We start from the raw sequence: 27,069 nt of genomic DNA, 5'->3' as shown, positions 1-27,069 counted from the left end.
TCAGTTCCACAAAAGGAGTGAGCAAGACACAAGCAGCTACTCGCACACCTCCTAAAAGGTTCCAGGGACACGCGGTCTTCCCTGAAGAAACACACCAGCGTGAAACTGACGGGCGGTCTGACTTGCCAAGCCCTTACTCTCTCTGTTCACAAGAAAGGACTTAGCCCTGCAGGTCTCGAGGTTTCACCCTCCATACGTTTGACCATCATTTAATGGGCCCTAACTAGCAGCAGCAGCAGCAATTCAAAAAACAGATTAAAAAAAAAAAAGTTGTTGTTTGAGTCTCAGGGGCCTACGTTTTCTTTGTAAGATCTGAGCATGTGAATTTATATTCATGGCTAGAATATATGAACTGGGCAGTTCACATCACGGTTAAATATCCAATTCCAGGGCAGCCATGTATATACGTGAGTCAATAATGATAACAGTCATGGTAGCTGACACTGCGTGCTTACAGACTGCATAGGCTAAGTCCTCTATTGAAGTATCTCATATAATCTCATAATCATCCTGTGGTGCAAATATGATCCCATTTTTCAGATGGTAAAACAGGCTTTTAGAGCTTAAACTATCCGAAGCCCCACAGACAGTCAAGCAAAGAGTGAAGAATTTGGAAACGTAGAGGTCTGCCCCTAGCGCTCACCAGGGTGACCCCTGTGTGAGGCGCCACAGCAGGCTTTCCTGCTTTATTACTTAAACACTAGAAAGGCCTTCAGTGACTGCTCTGGAGAACTTCAGGCAAGGAGGGCTGAAAGAGGAGGAGATGGGGCCTTGGCTAAAATGAGGTGGAGAGATAACCTCTGAATTTCAGCCAATGTTTTTTTCTCTGTTTCAATTACCAGGGATAATCAGGAGAGGGCTGTAAAAATGTGTTTTAAAGTGCTCCTGTGCGGAAATCACTGGGAGGAACTGTTTTATCAGCAAAAGGAACAAGATGCTGATATTTCAAGCGAAGGACTTTAGAGTTCGGATTTTAGAGCCCCAGCCAGACACAACTCTCCGATTTTCACATCCTCTCTTGGAGCATGTGGCCTGGCGGGCAGCTTGGGGAGCGGATACGTCTCCCACGACCACCCCATCTGATACCATCAGACTGCTCACGCCTTGTCAGGGGAGCATTTTTGTTTTGTTTTCCTTGATAAGGCATACATTTGTGATCTTAAAATTCTGGCTCCCGGCAACCTGGAGACAGCTGTGGACACACTGCGGGCAAGGGCAGCCCCTGCAGGTACACGCTTTGTTTCATGGCTGAACTGCTACCCAAACAGTCCTGGACACAGGGCCCTGCAAATTATTTTCCCCCTAAACTGATTTTTCCAGTTAGTTCTGTATATTAGTTACAGAGTCCTATATTATTTTCCCCGTAGGGCTTTCCTGCTCACGGCTCCTAAATAAGCTGATGAAAACTCCATTTTCTACACAGAAATCTTTAGGCTGTTGAGGCTTTCTCTTACCATAATTACTTCCTGAAAAAAAAAAAAAACACAACACAGTGGTCAATTCCTCCTGAATATTTTTACATTACATTGGGCACGCAAAACTTGGCCCTTGATATTTTAAGGTTGCAAAGCAGATTCCTGGCTTTAAGGAGCTGACTGGTCTCCCTTACTTTCTTTTTGCATTGACTGCTCCTTGATTTGATTAAATCTCTCCACCATTTCAATGAGAGAAACCCTGTGTGAAAACAAGGATTTCTTACGACCTGAAGAAATCATCCCTTATTAAAAGAGATCATCTGTTTCGCCCCTCAACTAAGCACTTCAGGAATGAGGGCAGGTGAGGAGAAGGGTCTTGGCAGTGGCAGTTTGATGAGAAATGAATTAATTTGATTATTTCCATGGTGTGTGGATCAATAATAGTAGGCCTCCACGGAGGCCCCTGGCCTCAAGGCAGCTGGATAATCAATAGGATCACAGAGGCAACTCTCCTCCCCCAGCAGCCTCTCTGATCTTTTTTTGGGCAGACTCTTCACGCCTGTGTAATTCTAATTTATGTCAACTAGAAATCAAAGAAATTCCAAGAGGCTTTGGTCAGAGGACATTGGGGTGGACCTTTCAGAATCTATTTATGTCTGCTCCTTAAGTCGGGTGGCCCCCGTGGCCCTCCTGGTGCCCCTATGGGCGGAGGCAAGGCAGCTTCCCTGCAGAAGGGCTGCTACCTGCTCTGGGCAGAGGTGCACAGTGGGGTGAACAGGGGCTCCCCACCCCCACTGACGACTCCACAGACACGTGAGCGCCAACAAGCATTTCCAGCCAAGCCCTTTGCCAAGAGTGGCTCCCTCAATAATGCTCTTTAATGCTACCCCAGACGCTGGCATTTTCAAATCAAATGAACAGTGTATAAAATTAGTTCTGCATGAAGTTACAGAAAAAGAAAAAAAAAAAAAAGAAAGTGAAAGGGAGCTTTTAAAAGCTCCAGAATTTCTTCATCCAACTGCTTTTCACAAGGGTTTGGCATTTGAGAATTGCTACATTTATGATGTTATTCGCTGCTCATAATTCAGGCCCTCTGTCTCCAAACTTCTGTATTAACACACGTTGCAGAGGTTTCCACCGCGACATTTTATCACGGAGGTTTCCCAAACCAGCCGGCCTGCCTCTGGCGAGGTCTGTTTTCTCAGCCAACGCCACGCCACTGGGCTCCCTTGCTTTTCATCAACCTTGTTACCCCAAACATTTTTCATTAACCTTGAACACTGCATTTCCATGGGCCCTACAGCTTTCCCAGGAACTTTTTTTTTTTTTGGTCCTTCTTAGTTTTGTTCTCCATCCAAACTGCCATGTAAGAAGTGAGGAAAATACCATATTATTAGAAGAAACAGATCTGACTAGAATCTAGAATTCACTGAAGTTGTGAAAACGACTTCCATGACCAAAGCCACTGACTGTCTATAATTGCGGAAAGCAGAAAAAAACATATTGCTCTTATTAGAGAGTCCCGTTGGTTATACAAGTAGTTTTAACTAAATCACCAAATAAATGCGTGTTAAGTTGATAGGTGACTTCGGGTCAACTCTAATTCCCAAGGTCAAGTAAGCCTTTGAACAGTCTTTAAGAATATAAGTTCACCCCAATTCATCAAAGCCGTCTCACACAGCGCTCTCTTCTCTGTGCTCCTACAATGCACTGAAGTTTAGGGGATTAAGTGGCGTCGGCTTCAAACCCAAAGTAATGCCTCTAACGTGCTTATCCATCCAGCAATCGGAAGAGCTACTCACACAGGGGCTTCTTAATGTGCTTCCTAATTTTACAAGCACAAGGGGAACACTGCATTTGTCTAACGACTGGAGGACTCCTTCCTAGGAGTCACCCATTGCTGCCAGACAAATTTACTGCTGTTGAGTTTAGAGGCTGTCTGATAATCTAAGTACATGCTGCTTTCATCTGCAAAGGATACATTTTCTCATCTGTTCTTTGTTTATCTAATGAAAGCGTGAGGAAGAAAAATACTTGTTTTCCCCTACAACAGATAACAATGCATTTTGTTATTTAATTCTTCAAAAGCTCAAGTGAGGGGGCAAAAAAAAGCAGACATTTTTAAGGTATAGCTTCCGAATCAAATATAAGTGGCCCCGAGTGAAAGAAAATAGAATCGGGTTTCAGCATTTCGGAAAAGCCCAGGATGGAAGAGCACTGGCCCCGGAACCCATGGATGTGAGGAAGCCCGTCCGCCTCCAGATCAGGAAGCCCGCCGACCACAGGCCTGCCAGGGGGGCTCGCTGCAGAGGCCGGGGCATCTCTCTGCCCCCGCCTTTGGCTCTAGGTGGTGTGCAGAGAGGGGACAGAGAACTCAACTGAAGAAGCCTCCAGGGGCTAGCAGCTTAGATTAAGGTACATGGAGATGAGTGAGAGGCCCAAATGAACTTTCTTCCTCCTGTCTTTGCTGGCACAGAGGACCACACGGAGATGGACAGTGGCTCTCTGCCTCCTAAACAGAACTTCACTGTTTCCGGTTTCGGTTCTAATATCCTTTCCTTCATCATTTTTCTTATTTCTTTCTTTTTGCTTTCCTGCCTATTTGAATTGTTTCATCTTTAACTCACCTTTGTCCCCCACTGCAAATCTTTCTTCAGCCTTATGCCTGGATCAGTAAATTGATTCCAAATGCACTATCCCTCAGAGGCATCAGTTTCCCTTTGTAGAGTGTGTTTAATATGCAATTATTGATCTATTTATGTAGAAATAATAATCTTAAATTTAAGTGAGGGAAAAGTGAAATGGCAACATCTTTGAGTTCATGTCTTTCCTCTTTGTAAAGATTTCCTTTCAAAAATGGGATAGCACACAATGCAATTTTTTCTCATTTGCAAATTCAAAAATCAAGACCCAGGTTAATATAATATTGTTGATGATAAGAATAATTATTAACATTAAGCATTTTATATATAACAAGCATTACTCTAAGGGCTTGATATATGTCCACTCGTGTAAATACAGCATTTCTATAAGACGGTTACAGTTATTATCCTTGTTTTACAAATGAGGAGACGGAAGCACTCAGAGGTTAACCTGTCCGAGCTGACACAGTGAAGTGTGGAGCCCAGATCTGCACCTCATCTCTGGCTCCAGAGTCCACGTCCTCAACTGCTACTTTCGGTTCTTTGCTACTCACAGACTCCTTTGAGTATGGAACCTGGAGATGGACAGTATAATACATATGCAGAAGACAGAACATTCACGCTGGGTTTCCATCCAGCTAAACCCACCAGCAGGCGCAGCTCCATCGATAAAGAGTCTGCCTACCGTGCAGGAGACCTGGCTTCGATCCCTGGGTCGGGAAGATCCCCTGGAGAAGGAAATGACAACCCATTCCAGTACTCTTACCTGGGAAATCCCATGGACAGAGGAGCCTGGTGGGCTACCATCCATGGGGTTGCAAAGAGCTGGGCACGACGGAGCAACTAACCCTTACTGACGGAAGTCAACCAGCAGGCTTTTCAGTGCAAGGCTCTAGGTGCGCTTTGGGTGTGGTTTGGAAACTTCTTCCGTCCGCACAGAACCTACCGTGTTTGGCCCTGAACTGTCTTAAGCCTGAGGACGCTGGCCGGCAGGGCTGGGCTGGTGACAATGGGCTGGATTGTGACAGCCCTACTTTGGACAAATTTGCATTTATGCAGAAAAGGATCCTTCCACTTACTGAAAATTGGCAAAATGCTAGTCAGCAAATACATCTGAAAGGATCTTCTGAACTAACTGGAGTACCAAATTCAGCTCCAAAGAGGATGCTGATCTCAACAGGTCTAAAGAGTCTGGACTAGAAACATGGTGACTTCCACCAAAGGCTGTGGGCACATGGATCCGGTTGTAAATGCTCACCTTTTCCTCCCTTGCTCAGGCAGTTCGCGTGCAGCAATTCCTTCAGGCAGAAGCCGAAGAGTTCTGCTGTCACTGTTCGGGGTTTCTAGAACATTCTGCCTGCTATGGACTCTTTCACTTGTTTTAAAAGGAATCATTTTGAAGTGACAGGGTTAGTAGCAGTGTTAAGTTAGTTAGTAGTGAAATTTAAGAGAGACTTGCTACCCTGGGCTCTCCGCTGTTGCTCAGTAATAAACTCAGTCAGCTTTCTAGGCTGGGCTGAGTATATAAAATCTCTCTAATCATAACTAACTGGAAAGGTCTGGTATAAGTTGGGATTGTAAAACATCTGGAAAAAAGAACTAGGTCAATTAACAAAACTGACAAAGTGCACAGAGAATTTGAGCCATTCTTATTTGTCCCCAAATTTGCTACATTTAGAAAATACATGTCCTTTGCGAGGCATATATATTTAGCTTCATGCTCTCTTGCTACATTGTCCCTAATCACCAACCACAAAAAGTAGCACAAGTGTATAAATTGTTACAAGCTGCCAACATTTTCAGAGCAAGTAGCTGAGATGGGTCTTTTTCAAGGAAGCACCCCCTTCTCTAGAGACAGCTCCTGGGGTGGGCCCCGGGCACTGGCCACAGGCTTGAAGATCTGGGGTGCCACCCTGGATGGGGGGCATGGGGTCAGTGCCTGGTCCTTCTGAGCTCCGTTTTCTCCCCTTCGCAGTACAAACGACCATCTCCTAGATTTGTTACTGGGAAAACATAAAAGAGACAAAGGGGAAAGTGCCTCTCCAATGCCTGGTTATCAGTACAGCTTTTGATCATCTTTATTAAATGCAGCCCAACTTCTCAAACTCAGGCTCATGCCTCTGGCCAGCTCCAATGACCTTCGATGGGGCCTCTGGGACTGCTTCTTGACATGTGTGAAAAGCAGCATCTGCAGTGTGGAGGTTCCCACCTAACACTGCCTCACTGGCCCCTTCTTGCCCCCCGAGGGCCAGAACACAAAGCCACTGAGCAGTGGAATCGCGCACTTCAGACCGCGACAGCATCTTCTGGCAGTGGGCTTTCCAACTTGCTGCTGCGGGAAACTTGGAACCAAAGTGGACTCTCACTGTGGAGCCACACACACTGCAGTGTGCCACGCAAACACGTTTAATCGTGGTCCGCGGACTTGCGGACAGGAAGCCAAATCTAAGCTGAGTGTCTGTGTGATTGCTGTTTTCTTTCTGCATAAGCACAAACATTCATTTTTAAACAGAGGTATTAAAAAGTCATCTCAGATTAGTTTAGAAAACCAGGCAGCTCACTATGCATACCTGTAATAACATAAGTACGTGCATGTATACATATATATACCCAGGTAGAGAAGAAGAATCTAGTATCAAGCTGTAAACGACACTGATACGTAGGAAAGAAGGTCGACAGGCAACTCACTTTATCACATCTCATCAGCCCCAAGTATCTTAAAGACTTGCTGCTCTGTGCAATCAGGGTGGCCCCTTGGTCCGTGATCTCTTTACACCAGCCAACGTCCACGGTCTCTATGGTCATGCTGTACCGCCCGATGGCTACCAGAGCTGCGAGGGGAGGCAGAGGAAAGCACAAATGTCAGCAGCGGAAGGGGTCTCCATCTTATTATAACTAGTTCTCTCATTTCCTCACTACATTTGTTCCTGAAATGTTGTGTATAAACGAATGTTTCGTAAATGTGATCCAATTTAAAATGCTTTAGGAAAGCGTGCCCTATGACAGAGCCTTTCACAAAGTGAATAATCAGTCCATAATTTCCCTTTTATTGGAACACAACCTTTTATCAGTTTTATTCATTACAAGGTTACCTGTACTTCCAAACATTCGTATCTGTAGAGGGCATAAACTCAAATGAATTACGCATATAACATTACAGGAAACCCCCAAGGAGTAATTAAATTTTACCCAAGATAAATTTAATAATTTTAAAAAAGAAAAACCTTCGGAAACACCATTCTGAGGTGTGTTATTCTGCACATGAATTTCTTTACCAATTGGCACATTCCCCCCACCCCGCATCTGTTCATGATCTGTAAAATGTAAGAGTATATAATATTTTTCACATTAGTCCTTCTTGAGGCAGCTGGGGATTAAGAGGACATTATACACACAGTTGAATTTAGCTGGTGCTAGCATTTGTTATGGTGAATGTTCTCACCGTATCAGAAGTCTTCCTCTTATTGAAATAGGGAATAAAGCCAGTCACACGAACCTACCCCTGCCCCTAGTCTACTTGACTGTTCAGCCCTGTACCTCTACTGACGCACAGAGGTTTATCCCACAATCTGTGATGTATACCATGCATCACTGCAGGGCTCCATAACCTGTCACCCTGTCAGAGCATCCAGTCGGCGAATGTGGCTCTTGGCTACAGGCTTCTAGTGAAACATACACACCTCTACGTTTGCAGCACAGCAAAACAGATTTCAATACCTCCAGCCAGAAAATGTTTACGGTGCATTGGTTTGTAAAGGAAAACTCTGAACACAACGCCACAAATATTAAAAAGGAATAATAGTTGTTTGCTAATTATTTCCTCATTCTAAGATAGGATGAGCTGATTCCTGTGACATTAAACACAGACGATATTTTCCCATTGATCAGAATGATAAGAGCAGAGTGAAGTGCTCATGTAAATAAATGTTAACTCTTAAAGCTTGCAGGGAAAAAACACATGGCAAAAATCTCTTTGCTAATTATCTCAGTAATTTTTTAAACTAGAAAACTCATGTATGTATTCAAGTATCAAAGCATTCCTAATGAGCCAGATATTTAAAGTCTATAAAAACAATAGTCACGATCCCAGTGTTTTCCAGTGAAAATGCTATTAATATAAGGGAAGAAAAAAAAAATTCCCCGAAGTTCCTCAGGATATCAATTCGCTGATGTCCTCAACTGTGCACAGGCTATTCTGGCATTTAGTTTTCCGAGGAGGCGGGACGGGGCAGGAGCGATCTGCCCAAGGTGTGCTGCGCCCTCAGAGTGATTTTTTCGTGTAGTATAAGCAGCATCTCAGGTTAATCCTATCGGTGTTCCTGACCTAAGAAAACTGTTGCTATCTCTGGTAGTGTCATAAAATTCATCGGTTATGATATCCTTAGGCTCTCTCATGACAGAAGAAGTAGAAGGCACGAAAAGAAATCCCTTTCACTACAAAGTGCTCGAATAATGGTCTCAAAAGGAGCGCCAGATGCAAGGTGACCCCACACTGGTGGACTGTGCATTTCCATCGAGGCTTGGGGCTGGAACGTGAAAGCTCCGCACTCTGCAGACGCCGGTCAATCAAACGATCAGCAGAGTTTCCCGAGGCCGCTTGATGAGCACCCGAAGTTACCCACTACTGGTTCTAGGTGCTAAAGTCACTAGTGCATGGTAATTCCCTTTTTCCCCTTGTTTTTTGTCTAAATTAAAACACACCATAAATAAGACAGCTGAAGATACAATCAAGGTATTCAGTTTCTGTTTTGCCATAGTTCTGTTTACTGAGCTAAGAATTAAATTTTCCTTTTCCTTAACTCATTCACTGATGCAACAAAAACCTTGGGAGCACACTAGAGCCTTTTCTCCAGCACTGACGGACGACCCAGGTGCTGGGCACAGGGCTAGGAATTTCAGGCGTTTTTCTCATTTAATCCTGACAGCAACTCCACAAAGTCTTATATTAGTTCCCTTTTAAAGAGCAGGGAACTGGGTCGCAGAATGCCGGGAGAGCCTTCCCGTCATCTCAAGGTAGCAGGCTGGAGCCGGTGAGCTGAGCGCCGGCCGGCAGCCTGCCCCGGATGCACTCAGCGCTGGGAGCCCGGAACCCTGGGCCTGGCTCCGGGAGGCCCACAGGCTGCAGGGCCAGCGCGGGGCGCCAGGGGGCACACAGGGTCACAGAGCTCAGAGGGCCGTTCAGGAGGGCCCTCAGGAGGGGTGGGGTTCGGGGAGGGAGTTGGGTGGAAATGGGGAACAGCCAGGTAAACAGTCACAACACAGGGCTCACTCCCCATTGCTTCCACCCCCAAACGTCTCACTTTTCAGATCTTGAGGCAAAGGTCAGCGTCTCAGAACCAATCGCTCCATCATTTTTTCGCTATTACTTGCTTGCTTACCTATGCATTTTTTTTTTCTGTCGTTCCCTTTTCCCATTGGGATGACAGATCTACCCACTGCTGTATCCTCAGCACCCAGCATGTGCCTGCTACGGAGTCAGTTCTTAAACATATTCGTTGAGCATAGCAATGACTGCAACGTGGCCGGCTCTATTACAGAGACATGCCAAGGGACAGGGCAGCCCCTCAGTCTTCAGGGGACGAGAGGGGTCACGGGAGCCCTCAAGGAAGAGCTGAGCTAGGTCTTGAGGGATCTTGAGAAAGGATTCTCCAGAAAAACACAGGCGTGAGGGCTGGTGTGGCAGGCTAAGGAAATAGCGCGTGGCAGCGTAGAGAGACAGGAAGGGACAGGGGAGCTGCAGGCCACCCTACGTGGCTGAAATAAAAACAAGGCCAAGGACATGGTGGACGGAGCCAAGAAACGTTCATTCAGTGATTAGGAGCACTGGGCCTAAGAGATGCAGAGAGGAGCAGAAGGAAGCCGGGTCCTCAGTGCCAGGAAGCCCAGGTTCTAGGAGGAGACACAGATGGGAAGCGAAGGCAGAGGTATACGCAATTCTAAACTGTAACAAGCGCTTTGAAGGAAATGGAATGATCACTGTCAGAATGATGTCTAGGTGGCACCAGGGAGTCTTTCTGGTGAAGTTACTTTTAATCCCTCTAGGTACCCAAAAGTAGTCATGCAGGGATGTGAGAGTTGGACTATAAAGATGAAGAATTGATGCTTTTGAATTGTGGTGTTGGAGAAGACTTCTGAGAGTCCCTTGGTCAGCAGGGAGATCCAACCAGTCCCTCCTAAAGGAAATCAGTCCTGAGTGTTCACTGGAAGGACTGATGCTGAAGCCGAAACTCCAAAACTTTGGCCACCTGATGCGAAGAGCCGACTCATTGGAAAAGACCCCGATGCTGCGCAAGATTGAAGGCAGGAGGAGCAGGGGATGACAGAGGGTGAGATGGTTGGATGGCATCAACGACTCAATGGACACGAGTTTGAGCAAATTCTGGGAGATGGTGAAAGACAGGGAAACCTGGTGTGCTGCAGTCCATGGGGTCGCAAAGAGGTGGACACGACCGAGCAACTGAACAATAATGACAAATAGACCTACAAAAAAATTAGGCATGGTAGAGGTAAGAAAACTGAGGCTAGATACCTTTCCAAGGCCCCATACCTATTAAGTGGCAAAACGAGGGTGCAAATGGAGATAGTCTGACTCCGAGCAAGGGCTCACTGTCACAGCAGCAGCACCCAGGGTGGTGGAGGAGGCCGTGTATATTCAGAATATATTTCCCTTTACCACCATTCAGGATTGAAATGTTACAGCTCAGAGGTAGCCAAGTATTTGCCCTGTATCTGTAAAACAGGGTCCAAGAGAATCTTTAAATTCCAAAATATATACTCAGTAATTTACCTCCCTGTGAATTACCTTTGGATATTTTTTTCATTCTCCATGAGCTGCTAAACCAGTATTGTGGTATGGTCTCAAATTCACTTGGAGCCTCACTGCTTAGTAGATGCTGAACTTAGAATAACATTGTAACTTTCCTGTGTCTCAGCTCCCTTACCTGCACTATTTGTTCTGCCTACTTCACAGGGTTGCTCTGAGGTTCAAGTGAGAAAATACCTGTAAAGGACCTTGCACTACATAAATATAATGACTTATTAGCTATTTTCCCACACCATTCTACAGTGGTCCAGTGGACTAAAAATGAAGACTTGAACGAGTTTTGAAACATGAAAAGCTCTGGGCAGATGACAGCATTATATAAATGCTTCGTCACTATGTCCCTGCTGGAGTTCTTGAATTCTCCTCTGCGTCAGTGATCATGAACTCGTAGACTGCACCAGGGAGGATAGGGTAAGTGGAATGCACGATTACTGCCTTTACTAGGGGCTGCTGACATATTACAATGGTACTTACGAAGCCTTGGCAAAGGATGAATTATGCAAGACTAATTCCTTATCCCAAATGCAATTTTAATACGTTTTAACATGCTAAGTATAACTAATAAACTTAAATTTAAAAAAGTCACACAAATTCAAAGCGGTAATTCAGAAACATATGATGATCAAGGTAATACATGAACTCACTGAAAGGTGTTTCCATAGGCAAACAGAGTAACTGAATGAGATGAGCATGTACGTAGTCAGTTTTGACAAAGGAACGCCATTTCTAGGAATCTACCCTGAATCAGTGCAGCTCAGTCGCTCAGTCATGTCCGACTCTTTGCGACCCCATGAACCGCAGCACACCAGGCCTCCCTGTCCATCACCAACTCCCGGAGTCCACCCAAACCCATGTCCATCGAGTCAGTGATGCCATCCAGCCATCTCATCCTCTGTCGTCCCCTTCTCCTCCTGCCCTCAATCTTTCCCAGCATCAGGGTCTTTTCAAATGAGTCAGCTCTTCGCATCAGGTGGCCAAAGGATTGGAGTTTCAGCTTCAACATCAGTCCCTCCAATGAACATTCACAACTGATCTCCTTTAGGATGGACTGGTTGGATCTCCTTGCAGCCCAAGGGACTCTCAAGAGTCTTCTCCAACACCACAGTTCAAAAGCATCAAGTCTTCAGCGCTCAGCTTTCTTTATAGTCCAACTCTCACATCCATACATGACCACTGGAAAAACCATAGCCTTGACTAGACGGACCTTTGTTGACAAAGTAATGTCTCTGCTTTTTAATATGCTATCTAGGTCAGATGGTAAAGCGTCTGTCTACAATGCGGGAGACCTGGGTTCAGTCCTTGGGTTGGGAAGATCCCCTGGAGAAGGAAATGGCAATCCATTCCAGGACTATTGCCTGGAAAATCCCATGGACAGAGGAGCCTGGTAGGCTACAGCCCATGGGGTCACAAAGAGTCAGATACGATTGAGCAACTTCACTTTCTTTCACTTTCTAGGTTGGTCATAACTTTCCTTCCAAGAATATATACTTCTAATTACACAAAATTATCCATGTACAAGTTTATTCATTAAAGAATTGATTGTTGCAAAATAATGGAAACGGCATAATGCCCATACACAGGAGAGTGGTTAAACAAACTGTGCTACATCCTCACAACGGACACCAGGTGGCCTTTAAAAAAGGTAAATGGGGGAAGGTCACTGGAACCTTCAAGTCATTCAGTGAAAAAATTAAGTACAAAGAGTTTCCATGACGTGCTACCACCATGCAAAGCATAACGGAATTAACAGCAGGAGTCTGCTCTCCTGCACGACAGGAGTGTGGGAAGGACACAGCAGAGGCCTCGGGGACTGTCTGCCTGTAGTGGGGAGGGGAGCAAAGGACGGCGGATGAGATGTGGGCTGGGGGAGGGGCGCACACTGCTGGCAACGCCTCTTTGGCTCTAGCTGTGACACCACCCTTATGGCAGGAAGTGAAGAGGAACTGAAGAGCCTCTTGATGAAAGTGAAAGAGCACAGTGAAAAGTTGGCTTAAAGCTCAACATTCAGAAAACTAAGACCATGGCATCCGGTCCTGTCACTTCATGGCAAATAGACGGGGAAACAGTGGAAACAGTGGCAGACTTTACTTTGGGGGGCTCCAAGATCACTGCAGATGGTGACTGTGGCCATGAAATTAAAAGACGCTTACTCCTTGGAAGAAAAGCTATGACCAATCTAGACAGCATATTAAAAAGTAGAGACATTACTTTGCCAGCAAAGGTCCATCTGGTCAAAGCTATGGTTTTCCCAGTAGTCATGTATGGATGTGAGAGTTGGACCATAAAGAAAGCTGAGCTCTGAAGACTTGATGCTTTTGAACTGTGGTGATGGAGAAGACTCTTGAGAGTCCCTTGGACTGCAAGGAGATCCAACCAGTCCATCCTCAAGGAAATTAGTCCTGAATATTCATTGGAAGGACTTATGCTGAAGCTGAAACTCCAATACTTTGGCCACCTGATATGAAGAGCTGATTCATTTGAAAAGACCCTGATGCTGGGAAAGTTTGAAGGTGGGAGGAGCAGGGGACGACAGAGGGTGAGATGGTTGGATGGCATCACTGACTCAATGGACATGGGTTTGGGTGGACTCCGGGAGTTGGTGATGGACAGGGAGGCCTGGCGTGCTGTGGTTCATGGGGTCACAAAGAGTTGTACACGACTGAGCGACTGAACTGAACTGAATTTGACTCTCTAAGCCAGAGTAATATTTTATATATCTCCCAAAATAAAGAAAATAAAACTAACCAGGATATTCGGCCCAAGCAGAACATCAACAGGAAGAAGTGAACCTGTCACAGATAAACACCGTGACCAGGACCAGTAATATGGCCACGCTGAAGGGGATGAACAAAGAAGTAAGTCGCTTTGGAAACACGATTGTGACTGAATGTTGTAAAGTGAAAACCAAACAGAACTGTCAGAAAATTACTGCACTCTAGTTAGGAAATCTATTTCTCGCAGGGGTATGAGTTAGCGATTCAGTAACCACTTAATGCATAATCCAAGATTATAAATAATGAGAGCTAGTTTTTTCACTGTTAAAGAAGTTACCAATAAGAAAAGGGGGGAGGCTTAATAAACCTTGTGGTACTGAATTGGAATCAGGGGTATGAGAATGAACTCACGGTTTTTTAGGCACACATGATAGATGAATACATATAGAAATAACTAATAAATATGGAATACGCACATGCAGGCCTGGTTTAATATACATACATATATTTCCTAGCTTATTCTGCTGAGTGGAAATAGGACCAAGGACACCCCAGTAACAATGGTCTACAAGCACCCAGATCTAAATATCATTCTCCAGTAAATTGAATAAAAGGAATCAGTGTTTCTTAGAAAAATTCCAGACCTGGGACAGGTAAAACAGAAGCTGATTCTGCGGCATCTTGTGATTGTAGAAAAAAAGAAGTGTTTATGAAAGAGTGAGGGTATATCAAAAGGACAGAGGATTCAATCAGAAGGAGCTGCCAATGGCTGCAGCTAGAACAATTTGAGCAGCAAAATAAACAATGATAATACTGGATTATGATTATGATTCAGAAAATTGAACAAGCATTCACAGCCTCATATCGATACAAACAAACAGCCAAGGGAGGGCACGTTATAGAAGAGCTCCTATTAATAAACAATAAGGAATAAGGGAAATAAAAAAATGTTATCAGATGAAGACCACGGTATTAATTATTGCAGGCAAGATATACCAATGGATGCTGAAATCAGTGAATGAAAGTTTCGAGGGGAAACATAATATCGGCATAGTGCTAAGGATATTTGTGTGTGTGTTAGTCGCTCAGCTGTGTCCAACTCTTCATGATCTCATGGACTGCAGCCTGCCAGGCTCCAGTGCCCATGGAATTCTCCAGGCAAGATTACTGGGATGGGTTGCCATTCCGTTCTCATTCCCCACCACCACCCAGGGATCGAACCCAGGTCTCCTGCACTGCAGGTGGATTCTTTACTGTCTGATCCACTAAGGAAGCCCACCAAAGGTACTTATCAACTATCAAGGGTTGTAACTTTATAGTGGAGAGACTTAGCAGATACCTCCTTACCCAAATAATCAAAATTGACAACACTAGCAATAACATATACAGATATAAATGTATCATCTAATTATTTCTGCAAATAATTATTCACCAAAATAAATAATTTCAATCTACTCATAAGAGAACACCACACCAACCCAAAGTGAGAAACATTCTATAAATGATTCACCAGTAGTCAACAGAAGGGTCAAGATAATGAAGTATCAAGATAAAGAAGTATAAGAAAAGAAAGAGGAACTGTCACAGACTGGAGGAGTGTAAGGAGGCTTGACAACTAGGTATCAGCACAATGTGACGTCCTGGACTGAATCCTGGACCAGACACGGAAATCAAGGAAAAATCTGGTAAAATTCAAATAAGATTTGTAGCTTAGTGAATCTTATCGTTTCAAGTTAATTTCCTTGTTTGATCATTGCCCTATGGTTATATAAGCTGTCAACATTAGAGTTAGCTGGGAGAAGAATACATATGAACCCTTTACTATTTCTGCAACTTTTCTGTGATTCTAAAATTTATCTGAAAACGAAGAGAAAGAAAATGGATAAGCTAACAAGCGATATCAAGTGAATGAACTAAGCAAAGGACTAAAATTTTCTAAGTGAAAGCAGGCATTATTGTTACATGGAAAGATCTGATATATAAATGTTCGGACTGAAAATGCATCTTTTCCTCACAGGAGAAAGATCAGTCATGTGAGTCTGTTGACAAGTGGCCTACATGTGCCATTTCGTCCTTTCCAGTTCTATCGTCTGCTGTGGATCTAAGTACCTGTAATAAAATCAGAAGCAGTGCCCCAGTGCTTGAAAGAATTAAGGTTAAAATTTAACAGTAGGATTAACATCTTTCATGTCATACTTGGATAAGAGCCATTTGCAAAGAAATTTCTTGGCACAGGTACAAAGAGATAAATATGAAAAGTGCTCTTCTTTGTGAAAGCCACAGTAGCTCCCAAAACAAAGAGAGGCCTTTCTTGTTGTGTGACGGTCCCAGCGAAGGCTCCCTCTGCCCTGCAGGACTGCAGCAGGGGCTCCTAGCCCCAGCGGTTCAGGAGACTCACAGGCGCCTAGAAAGAGGACAGACACCCGAGTCCCAGCCCTGGAGACTCTGACTTGGGAGCAGCTATAAAAGCTCCTGTGATCCCAATGTGCACTCATGGCTGAGAACCTCTGGAACAAAATAACCTACAACTCAGGCAAAGGCAGTCAACTGAAAACAGAGGAACTCATCTTGAAGGATATAAACAACTTCTGTGTTCTGATATTTGAAAACAACTTTGTCTCTCCAACAGTCCCAGCTCCTTGTACATAATCCAAAGCTTTAATCCCTTTGTTTCTAATGTATGGAGAAGGGAATGGCAACCCATTCCAGTATTCTTGCCTGGAGAATCCCAAGGACAGAGGACCCGTGGTGGGCTACAGTCCAGGGGGTTGCAAAGAATCGGACACGACTGAGCGACTTCACTTTCACTTTCTTTCTAATGTAGAGCCTGTCTTCCACTTTTAAACATTATTCTGTTCCTCCCAGTATTAGGAAGCAAATCCAACAGTGACTACAGCCTATAACATTTTTGCCAGTTGTCCTTTTTTTGTTAAGTATTTTCCTTTACTTCATTGCACTTATATATCTCTCTAATGCAGCACTTCTAAGAGTTGGTTTCATATGAGAATTATTTATCAACAAGCCTGTCTTCCCACTAGATGGTAAAGTCTTTGTAGCAATGAATGTGGAGAGTGTTTTCCTAGAACCCCTAAACCTGTGAAAACCAAGTGGCACTCAGTTTTCTTATAGTCTTAATATATTTTTGGAAGTATAACCTGCAGGCAGAAAACTGCACAAGTCCTCAGGGAACAGCCTGATGAATTCTGACAAAGTTGCTACAGCTGTGCAACAGCATCTGGACTGAGACGCGCAGCATGGCCAGCGCCCCTGCATCACCCTCATGCCCAGCACCAGTCATTACTGTCCCCCAAAGGGGTAACCACGACCTCGACTTCCAATCGCCTAGACCAGTATTCTTACTTTTGAACGTCAACCACTCAACACACTTGCGCTGGCTTTTCGGCTGTCCACTATGTTCCTGAGATTCGTCTCTGTTGCTGTGTGTCCTGGAAGTCTGCTCATTCTCAACGCTGAAAAGCCATGCACTCCAGTACAGATGGGCGTTCGGGCTGTCTCTGCTTTTTGGCTATCAGGTACAGTGAGTGCTTCTGTGGACACGAGCGTAGGTGTCTTTGTGGGAATGCGTGTTCTCATTTCATTTGGGTAAATATCTGACAGTGGGATTAATGGGTCATACGGTCAAGTGTATGCTTAATTTCCTAAGAAACTGCCAAAGCATTTTCTAAAGTGGGTCCGCCGGATTACATCTCCATCAGTAACATGAACGCTCCAGTGAGCCCACAGCTGCGCCAACACTTGGTAGTATCTGTCTCTCTGATTACAGAAGCTTCAGCGGCTATGAAGAGCTGCCTCACGGTGGGCTCCACGTTCATCTCCCTAAGGACTAATCGCGCTGTGCGCCTTTTCCTATGCCACGTCCCAGAAAGCCCTAGTTCAGTGCCTCTCTCCTTGCAAACACTCAGTAAGCTATAATAACTACTAAATTGCTGAAGAAGAAAAGCACATACATATTTTTTCTATTATTAGGCTATAGTAGAGAATAGTTTTCTAGACAACATATAATTTTCCATGTAATTTGAAAAAAACTCCCAGTAAAATAAACAATCTATCCTCTGGAGACATGAAAAGTCTTAAAGTTTCTTAAAATATGAAAGCAAATTCAAGGGAAGAAATAAGGTCATGGAGAACTTTCCAAATGCTCATTTCCTTGTGGAAATTTCAAACACTGTGGAGTACGCTTCACTTTAGGAACTCTACACCTCTAAAAATCGACTGAAAAAATAAATCTTAAACAAAAATTGTCCAACAACGGTGGGTAACATTAGAGTGGAAAGTCTGCATTGTGCTGGAATTTTCAGGATGCTGCGCACAGGGCAGTTATTTTACGTGACTCTGCTTTACCGAGTTCCGAACAGCAACACGGGAGAACTAACTCAGGAAGGGAGCGAGATGGCTGTGGCCCTTGACCTTTCAGGGAAGAGGCTCTCCTGCCCTATACATCCTGAAACGGAAACGCAAGCATTATTTATAGGCTGTGCCTGCTTTCCTTCCTATGAGATAAACAAGCTAGTGGAAAAGTAAGAGTTCAAATGAAGGAGTTTTTAAAAAACAAAGGTCTTTATATGCATCAGGAGCAAGAATAAATATTTCTCCCCTTTATCCCTTCTTGACTGTTTTTATTTTAATGCAAAAAGACACAAATGTGATTGAGCAGGTAGAAACTACTTATGAATATGGGACTTCCAAAAAGGTAAGGAACAAGGGGTGCGTTTAGAACTAGCCTTCATTGAACAGGAATCTGATCCACAACTCTGATTTTCAGTGGTGCTGTATTTGCTGGTAACTAACCCTTTGAGTGGAACGTTAGGTTCCCCTGACAATCTCCTTATTAAATTTAGAATTTGAGATGAGGAAGAGAAAAAAAAAAAAAAACCTTACCACTCTAACATTAGTGGAGAACCTAAAGTCCCTGGTTCAATGATTCTTTTTTATTCCAGCCTGCATAAATACATATATTACTTATCAAAGAATTATGCATCCTTTTCAAAATCCTGACATTCTATTAGATTTCCTCACTTTATGAGAAGCAAATTCTGGGCTTAAACATGTCGGTTCGTAGATATGGAAAAGTACAGTGGTGTCTCTGTCATCTCTCTTGGTTGGCCCCTTTCTGAACTGAATTTTCCAGACCACTGTAAAGACAGCATCAGTTTCAAGCAGGCATCGGCTACTAACACCTATCTGCCCTGGAGTACAGGAAAGTATAATGCGATTTCAGCAACTACCATTTAAGAAACACAGAGGCTAGTGACAGCAGAGGCGCTGCTGAGCCGCCCAGTCCGCACTGTGAAAGCGTCTTGACATTGAGCAGAAGGGAACCACAGGAAGAGAGAACAGGGAGGCATGTCAGCATCGTCTTCTTTCTTTCAGCAAACGCTAACTGAGCACCTACGAGGCACCAGGAATGTTTCAGGAGCTGGGGGTAAAGAGAGCAAATCCCTGCCCTTGTGAAGCTTGCATTATGAAAGTAAATAAATAATAAGCATATATGGGATTTTGAGCGGTAACAGTGCTTTGGAGAAAAATAAAGCAGGGACCAGGGGGTAGGAGTGCTCTGGTTTTAATTAGGACAAACAGGAAAGCCCTCACAGAGACAGTGGCATCTGAACAAAGATCTGAAGCGGGGGACATCAGGTCCTGCAGGCAGATGTCCGAGGAAAAGGCACTGCATAGAGCAAACCTCGTGCCAAGCCCACGAGGGAGGCAGGTTCCTGGCTTGCTCTAGAGTGAGCAAAAGAGCAAGATGGTGAATAGTAGATTTTAGACTGGGGAGTTGGCGGAAAAGGGGGTTGGGCAAAATCATCTTTTAGGCCCATGTAACGGCATTGGCTTTTACTCTAAATAAAGTGAGAATACATTGGAGAATTTGTGGCAGAAGGCTGTTGTTATGAGCTGAAAATTTTTCAAAGGACTTCTCCAGCTTCTGGATGGAGAACAGACTGTATGGGGGCAAGAACAGAATCAGGCAGATGAATAAGCAGGCCATTGCAATTATCTAGATAAGAAGTGATGGTGGCTTGGCTCAGGGTAGCATAATAACAGAGGGAGAGGAGTCGAGTTGTGCACCGATTTTAAAGATAGGACCAACAGTATTTGCTGATGGACTGGATATGGAATGAGAGAAAGAGAACAGTCAAGAATGTCCAGAGAAAAGAAATCAGTAGGCGCACTGGGATTTGAAAGAAATTCCCTGCATGTGATTTTACACAGCTACTCTAGGTGCCCTTGCTTTGGCAGGGATTTACTGGGTTTCTTCTACTGGATACAAATTCCACTGAGAGGAGCAAGGACCACCTTGGTTCATATTGACATCATCATTACCGCGCACAGGGACTTTACTTGTGAGGACTCAATATATGTTCATTTAAATATATGTATTTTAGATATCATAATCACAGGAACTTAGGGGAAAAACTTAGAAAAAGGTTTTGCTTGTATTCTCTGGAGTTCATGTTATTCTTTTGTTCTAAAAATATGTATTGAGTGATGACTGCAGGTATCTTTGGGGGAGACTGTGGGTAACATATTTTCCCTTAAATATTTGTTCATTTTCAGATGTTCAACATGAGGCATGTTTTACTTTCACAAAGGATTAAACACTTTTTATTTTTTTAGAGCTCTATTGGACAGATCATTCAATTCTACCAGAGTAAAGTGAAGAACTTGACATTCCCTATAATGTCAATTCTCTCCCACTCAGCACTCCTTAAGGCAAACACACACACTTACTGTGCCAGAATTCCATATCTAAAATCATGGGAAATCACGGGAAAAAAGCGAAAGGCTATCTGTGAACCAAAACAAAGCACAGCAAGCTGACTGCAGTGACTCCTCCCTGACTGTGACCAGTGCAGCTGTAACTCGGGGGCTGCTGTCCTGCGTGTGAACGAGTTTAGAAACCGCCAACAATTCCTGACGATGGGCATTTCTGCCCCAAGAAGGGCAAAGTCAGTAAAACATGAAATTCAAAGTGTTTCAGCCTGAGAGTTCAGAGTGTAGTGCAGGACTGGATTCGAATGTAGAGAACACTACACTTTCTCTGCTCATTTTGTTTCCGAGGGAGAAGGCAGAGTCCCATCCCTGGGTCCTCTCTCTTGCGACCTTGAACAGGCACACAGGCGCGCACGCTCACGTGGACACACACACACACAGACGCAGACAGGCAAGCACACATTAATCCCCAGTCCTAGTCTACACGTGGCCCACCTTGAAGCTAATGAAGTTAAGCTTCAGGGTCCGTCATCAACACAGACCTTTACCAGGACCCGGATCTTAGAAATGTATCCACATGGTAAAGAATTTTTGTAAAATCTGTTAAAGCAAGATACTTTGCATTTATCTTCTTAAAGAGACACCCCAAACTGTATAAACTCCAGGCCCTGGAAAATCCTGACTTTCTTCGTGACCCATCGCTTCAGGGGTGGATACCAAGAAGCTGTATCTTTTCCTGCTTCTCTCTCTCTCTCTTTTTTTTTTTAAATGTCACCAAGTGGTTTTGATGCACAGCTAGGTTTGGAAATCACTGACAAAGGGCTACAGACTGATCAGTTTAATGAGTCTCTGACTTCCAGGTAGTATTTCTTTCTGGAGCTCTGCCACCATTGATTGGGACGTAAACCATATAACAGTATGTAGTCTGGAAAAAGCTGACAACTGGCAACATTTGCTTCCACACTGCAGTGATGAATCACATAACCCTCGGTGCCGAGTAATTAACTATCCATTTGTATGTCCTGGCTGTAGTGACAGAGTTCTTTTCAACGAGGAAGGGAGGGAATTTGGACGTAACATTAACAGTTGTTAATACCAAGCAAATAGAGTTAAATTGGATTTATTAAAAAGAGTATGTGTGTGGATTTTTTTCCCTAGGAGTTGATATAATTTGTCTAGCTTTCTAATTATAGCTAGGATAGAAAATGGCTGACCCAGAGACCTCTCACGGTATCTAATAAACTTTTACTTACAGGGAGAACGTTTCTTGGGCTGGAGAATGACAAATAATTTACTAAGCTTTTCCTGAAAGATAGCTAAAGGTGTTTCACCTATATCTAGCTGATGAATTAGCCTTAGCTAATAATCAGTGTCATGAGACAGGGAAGAAGCAGCCTGTAATTACTTTGAAAGGAATGAAGGAACAGATCTGATAAAGAAACTAAATCAGCTAATTCCTCTAGAGGCATACTGAGCGAGAGAGAGGCTTACTTTTCTGCAAGCTTAAAGGGAGACAAAGATAGGGGGCAATGGTCATTGTATCTGCCCAGTGTCCCTTCATCCCCAGTTTCTGGAAGTGACCCTTCCATTGCCCTTTCCACAGGTGTACTTTGGAATCACAGGTCCCGTCCCTTCTCCAGGGCATGAGTCCCAAACTTGACTGAACACACTCCCCTGCATTCTGCCTGCAACGGAGATCACGCACCCTGGGGCAGCCTCCCTGAAGGGACACTCTTAGTCCCAGCCACTTAGCGGCCCACGTTCTCATCTTGCCCAAGGCCATTTTGTTGAGTTCTGGTCCCTGGTTCTGGGAGTCATCCCAGTTTCTTCCAATACTGTCTTTGCCTTGGTGCTTTTGTTTCGTTTTCACTTAAAGTAGTCTCTGTTGGTTTCTGTTACCTGCAACCAAACGTTCTTAACCGACAGAAAACCATGCACAGGATGGCTTTTCTACAATTACACAAAAAGCCCCCAAAGGGTTCTCAACGGTGCTCAGCTGAGTCACACCAGCAGAAAATACGAATACGGCTCAGTTAATAAACATGTGTTTTCTTCTTAGATGTTACTGAAGTATCTGTATATACTTTTTTAGCAGTCCAATCAAAATAACTTTATTCGGGTCCTTGATTTTTAAACAATGACTCTATTGAGTCGGTAAAAATGGTACAACTTATCATAAAAATTAAATCAATAAAGGAAACTCCAAGAAAGCTTAAAAATTACCTCAAACCCCTCTATCCAGAAATACCACCACTAGCATTCTTCCAACATCTTCTGCATATAGCCAGGCAAAATAAAAATAATTTCAGAAGTATGTATTATTATATATGATTTTTTAAAGTAATTGGTTTTACTTGAATTTAATGAAAAGAAACTGAATTTAGATTAAAAGAATCATAGAAATTCAACTAAACATTACAATAAAAGACAGCAATTCTTTAAAAAGTTTACATAAATGAAAACATTCTGAGCTATTTTTAAAATTCTACACTTTAATGTTGGACAGAATCTATTGACTCTTCTTGGAAAGATAAGAAAACTGGCAAATATGTCCTCCTCTTTCTTCCTCCTCTCTTGTTAGGTATGTTATTATCTTTACATTGTCAGGTTTCAGCATTTCCATATGCTTTTCTAGCCACAGTTTTCATGGTTGTTTTGCTCTGGTTCTATATTAAATGGGTGAAATAATGAGCTTTTCTATGATTTTTTTTTAATTCCTGAGATTTTTTTTTTTTTTTTACTTTAATTAATCTCCTGGGTGGTTCAGTTCAGTTCAGTTTAGTCGCTCACTCATGTCCAACTCTTTGCGACCCCATGAACCACATCACGCCAGGCCTCCCTGTCCATCACCAACTTCTGGAGTCCACCCAAACCCATGTCCATTGAGTCAGTGATGCCATCCAGCCATCTCATCCTCTGTCGTCCCCTTCTCTTCCTGCCCCCAATCCCTCCCAGCATCAGACTCTTTTCCAATGAGTCAACTCTTCGCATGAGGTGTCCAAAGTACTGGAGTTTCAGCTTCAATGTCAGTCCTTCCAATGAACACCCAGGGCTGATCTCCCTTAGGATGGACTGGTTGGATCTCCTTGCAGTCCAAGGGACTCTCAAGTCTTCTCCAACACCACAGTTCAAAAGCATCAATTCTTCGGCGCTCAGCTTTCTTTATAGTCCAACTCTCACATCCATACATGACCACTGGAAAAACCATAGCCTTGACTAGACGGACCTTTGTTGGCAAAGTAATGTCTCTGCTTTTTAATATGCTGTCTAGGTTGGTCATAACTTTCCTTCCAAGGAGTAAGCGTCTTTTAATTTCACGTCTGCAGTCACCATCTGCAGTGATTTTGGAGCCCAGAAAAATAAAGTCTGACACTTTTTCCACTGTTCCCCATCTATTTGCCATGAAGTGATGGGACCAGATGCCATGATCATAGTTTTCTGAATGTTCAGCTTTAAGTCAGCTTTTTCACTCTCCTCTTTCACGTTCATCAAGAGGCCCTTTAGTTCTCCTGGGTGATTAGGGAGCATCTTTAAGTAGTTTTGTTTTTTGTTTTTTCAAAGAAAGATTAATCGTATATTCCTAAATTCTTGAATGCTTAAAAAAGATTATTACTCTTACATTTAAGGAACAGTATGGCTAAGTATCCACTCTGGGGGTCACACTTATTTCTATGTTCAGAGCTTTCAAAGACCAGTGTCTCACTTCTGCTGTGGAGAAACCCAAGTGCAGCCTGATTCTCCCCCTTCATACATGTCTTGCTTTTAATGTCTAGAAGTCACATGATTTATTTCTCAGGATCGATACTTCACCAGGGCATGTCATGATTATTCTGTAGTGATTTATCTCCCTGGAACCCATCAGATCCTTCTGACATTTCCGCAAAACCTTTCAGACACAAGATCCATGCATCTCACTCTTGTTCTGTTGGGCTGACCTCCTTCCACCCCCAGCCCCCACCTCCATCTTGCAAACAGTTTGCTCAAATACAATGATAGGCAAAGATCTGTTCCTTTCAAAACCTTCTTTGAAGGACTGGGACTGGTTATCTGGGGGAAACGTGGGGAGGTGGGTCACGAGCTAGACCCGTCTGCGGCAACCCCTGGGAGTCAGCACGTCCGGCAGAGTCACCACAAGTCTGTGATCTCCTGTGTCCGCTCAGGTTTCCATGTTCAGGAAGCTCCGCATCACTAATGACAACCGTCTGGACCGTTTCTGTGTGGCAGTGTGGAACTTCCCGCCTGCCTCCCTTGTGACTCATCCACTTCACTTCGATCCCATATGCCCCATTCCAGGGCCAGCTGGTGGATGAGGGAGACGCCTCATCCACGTGATTTCTGCTTTAGTGACCTCATCCTCAGTATTTCTGGAATGTGAAACTGGGGCTCTGATTGGCAGTCCCACCTCTAGGGACTTGGCGATTCACGGCTCTAATAGGAAAACTGCCGGATGTGCCTTTCTGAATAGGGATACCTATTTCATGTTAGTCAGAAGTACTCCCCAAGACTTTTTTGTGTGCGGGGAGGATGAAGTTAAAGAGAGTTCGATAATACTGAGAAATAACAAATTACATAGAGAACTGGTGAACTGTAGGTTAACTTGACTAATATTTGTTGTATGATTACTGCATGCAAAATGACAAAGGAAATAAAATATGAAAGAAGAAGGAAATCCTTGTTGCTTTGCTTTCAGTGTGGTTATGGAGAGTAAATAAAAGATAAGATACTTAAATTATCACAACTGTTTATATATGTTCAGTACTAAGCCAAACAGTGGCAAAATAATTACCACCTACATGGTGGTAATTAAGAGATTTGGCTTTTAAAAGAACTGGAGCCACTCATTCCTGATCTACAGCATGAATCCCGTCTTGTTTCTTGAGTAACTTCTAGAATCTCCTTTTCATCCTGAGCAATGTAAACCTTCCCGATGGTGTGCCTTTATGTAGATCTATTTTCATCCATGGTGCTGGGCGTTTGGTGGGCCCATCAGTCTGGAAACTTGTCCTCTCCTTCCTTTCAGAGCAGTCGATTCTTTTTCAAGGATGTAATTGCTTTTCTTATCTCTCAGAATAGTGCTTGAGGTTTCCGATGCTTTCTTTTGCTATTTGCATTGCCTCTGTTTCCTTTCAGCTTGATTTTTCTGGATGTTTTCATCTCTCTTACGTCAGAAGCTTCTTTCAAATATCTGGTCACTTGCGGATCTTTGGCCATATCACGAGGGCTAATTTCTCGGATGCTTCTAAGAGCTGCGATGTGCAGGGGTTCTGCAGGCTAACAGGCGCGTCTGCACTAGCTCGCCTGTCATGGAGCGCTTCCCTGAGCACTGAGGCTAGGAGTCTCACTGCTTTGTTAAGGCTGCTAGCACTCCTCCTTCTGATTTGCGTTTTCTAAAAATGCACTGCCATCTCTCATTCTCATACCCTTTCCTCCTTTCTCTCAAAAAAAAGAAATCCCTTTAATGTCACTTTAGCAAGATTTTAGGAGGAAGAGAAGATAAATGCATGTGGATTATCAGCTATTTCAACTATTAAGAAAGAACATGGCCTTTCCTAATTGTTTTCAATTTTAGGCATTCATTAAAAATTGCTTTTTGGGACTTGAATGAAATACATAATTAAAGGAGAGGTCAGTCTCTTTATATGCACATGTGTTACACGCACGCTGGGTCACTCCAGTCATGTCTGACTCTCTGTGACCCGATGGACTATAGCCCACCAGGCTTCTCTGTCCATGGGATTCTCCAGGAAAACACTGGAGTGGGCTGCCAATACCCAGTCTATAAAAAGCAAAAATTAAAGGTAGAGTAAAAGCAGGACAGCTTAGCATCCAGGGTGAGCAGTATATCCTGAAAATATAATTAAACCTAATTAAATAATAGTATCTTCTTAGTTATTCCTGGTTCCTGCACTATTACTCTGCTCTATATTTAGGTTTATCTATGTGGGCAAATAGATTATTTTAAAAATCTATTGGGATATACTTTATTTTATCAGCTGCAGTATTATATCAATATTTACCAATGAGTAAAACAATATTTGAAATAGAATCCCAGATGCTTGAAAATTCTCCATATAGTCTCAAGAAATAGTTTCTATAACTTAAATCTTTCCCTCATAACATATTTGTAACGCTTTTTCTGATTTCACCGAAAGCCTTAAGAACTGTTTTTACTTCAAGATATTTGAAAATAAACAAGTAAACACCTATCATTTTATGCAAAAGGATATTTTCAGTAAAGGGACTATTTTTGCTAAAATAAATGTATTAACATGACTTCATTCAGTATGTTTTTTGGTAGGAGAATTCAACTCTATTTAATTGCAGCAAACTTGATGAAATAGTATTGTGCTTCCATTTAATTCATTCCATCATCTATCCACAAAATATGTAATAGTCATTAAATTCAGCCAACTATTTTTCAGGTCCAGAGGAAGATGTCTTCAAGAAAACAGACTATGATTGACAGTTCCCTTAAATCAGTAATATCATAAATATTTATATATACAGTTATAAACAAACTATTATTAGTTTAAGAAATGCAATTTATCCTCGGTGATAATAGGTTTGAAAGTTAAAAAGCAGAATTTAAACATTTTAGTTCTCTAGAATTTTATGCTTTAAACAAAAACAAAGGAATATTAGATAATATAGTTCTCTATTAATTATTATTCCAATTTTTTTAGGATATGCATGCAGCTTAGTGTAACCACTATGAGCTTAAAAATTATTTGTGTGCACTAAAT

The 27,069-nt window shown here is 43.1% G+C and overlaps 1 protein-coding gene across 1 annotated transcript in view; it reads right to left on the bottom strand.

Annotated features, from left to right (window-relative positions):
* Window positions 1–27,069, bottom strand: part of FBXL17 (F-box and leucine rich repeat protein 17) — a 504,895-nt gene that overhangs the window by 15,573 nt on the left and 462,253 nt on the right. The window contains exon 9 of the mRNA XM_040239500.1: window positions 6,746–6,888. Within this exon, the coding sequence (XP_040095434.1) occupies window positions 6,746–6,888 (143 nt within the window). The remainder of the gene's footprint in view (window positions 1–6,745; window positions 6,889–27,069) is intronic.

The sequence above is a fragment of the Oryx dammah genome, unplaced genomic scaffold (assembly GCF_014754425.2).
Source record: "Oryx dammah isolate SB20612 unplaced genomic scaffold, SCBI_Odam_1.1 HiC_scaffold_5, whole genome shotgun sequence".
In the NCBI taxonomy this organism is placed as follows: domain Eukaryota; kingdom Metazoa; phylum Chordata; class Mammalia; order Artiodactyla; family Bovidae; genus Oryx; species Oryx dammah.
The sequence above is the reverse complement of the archived record's forward strand: the minus strand, read 5'-3'. Positions and strand labels throughout refer to the sequence as shown.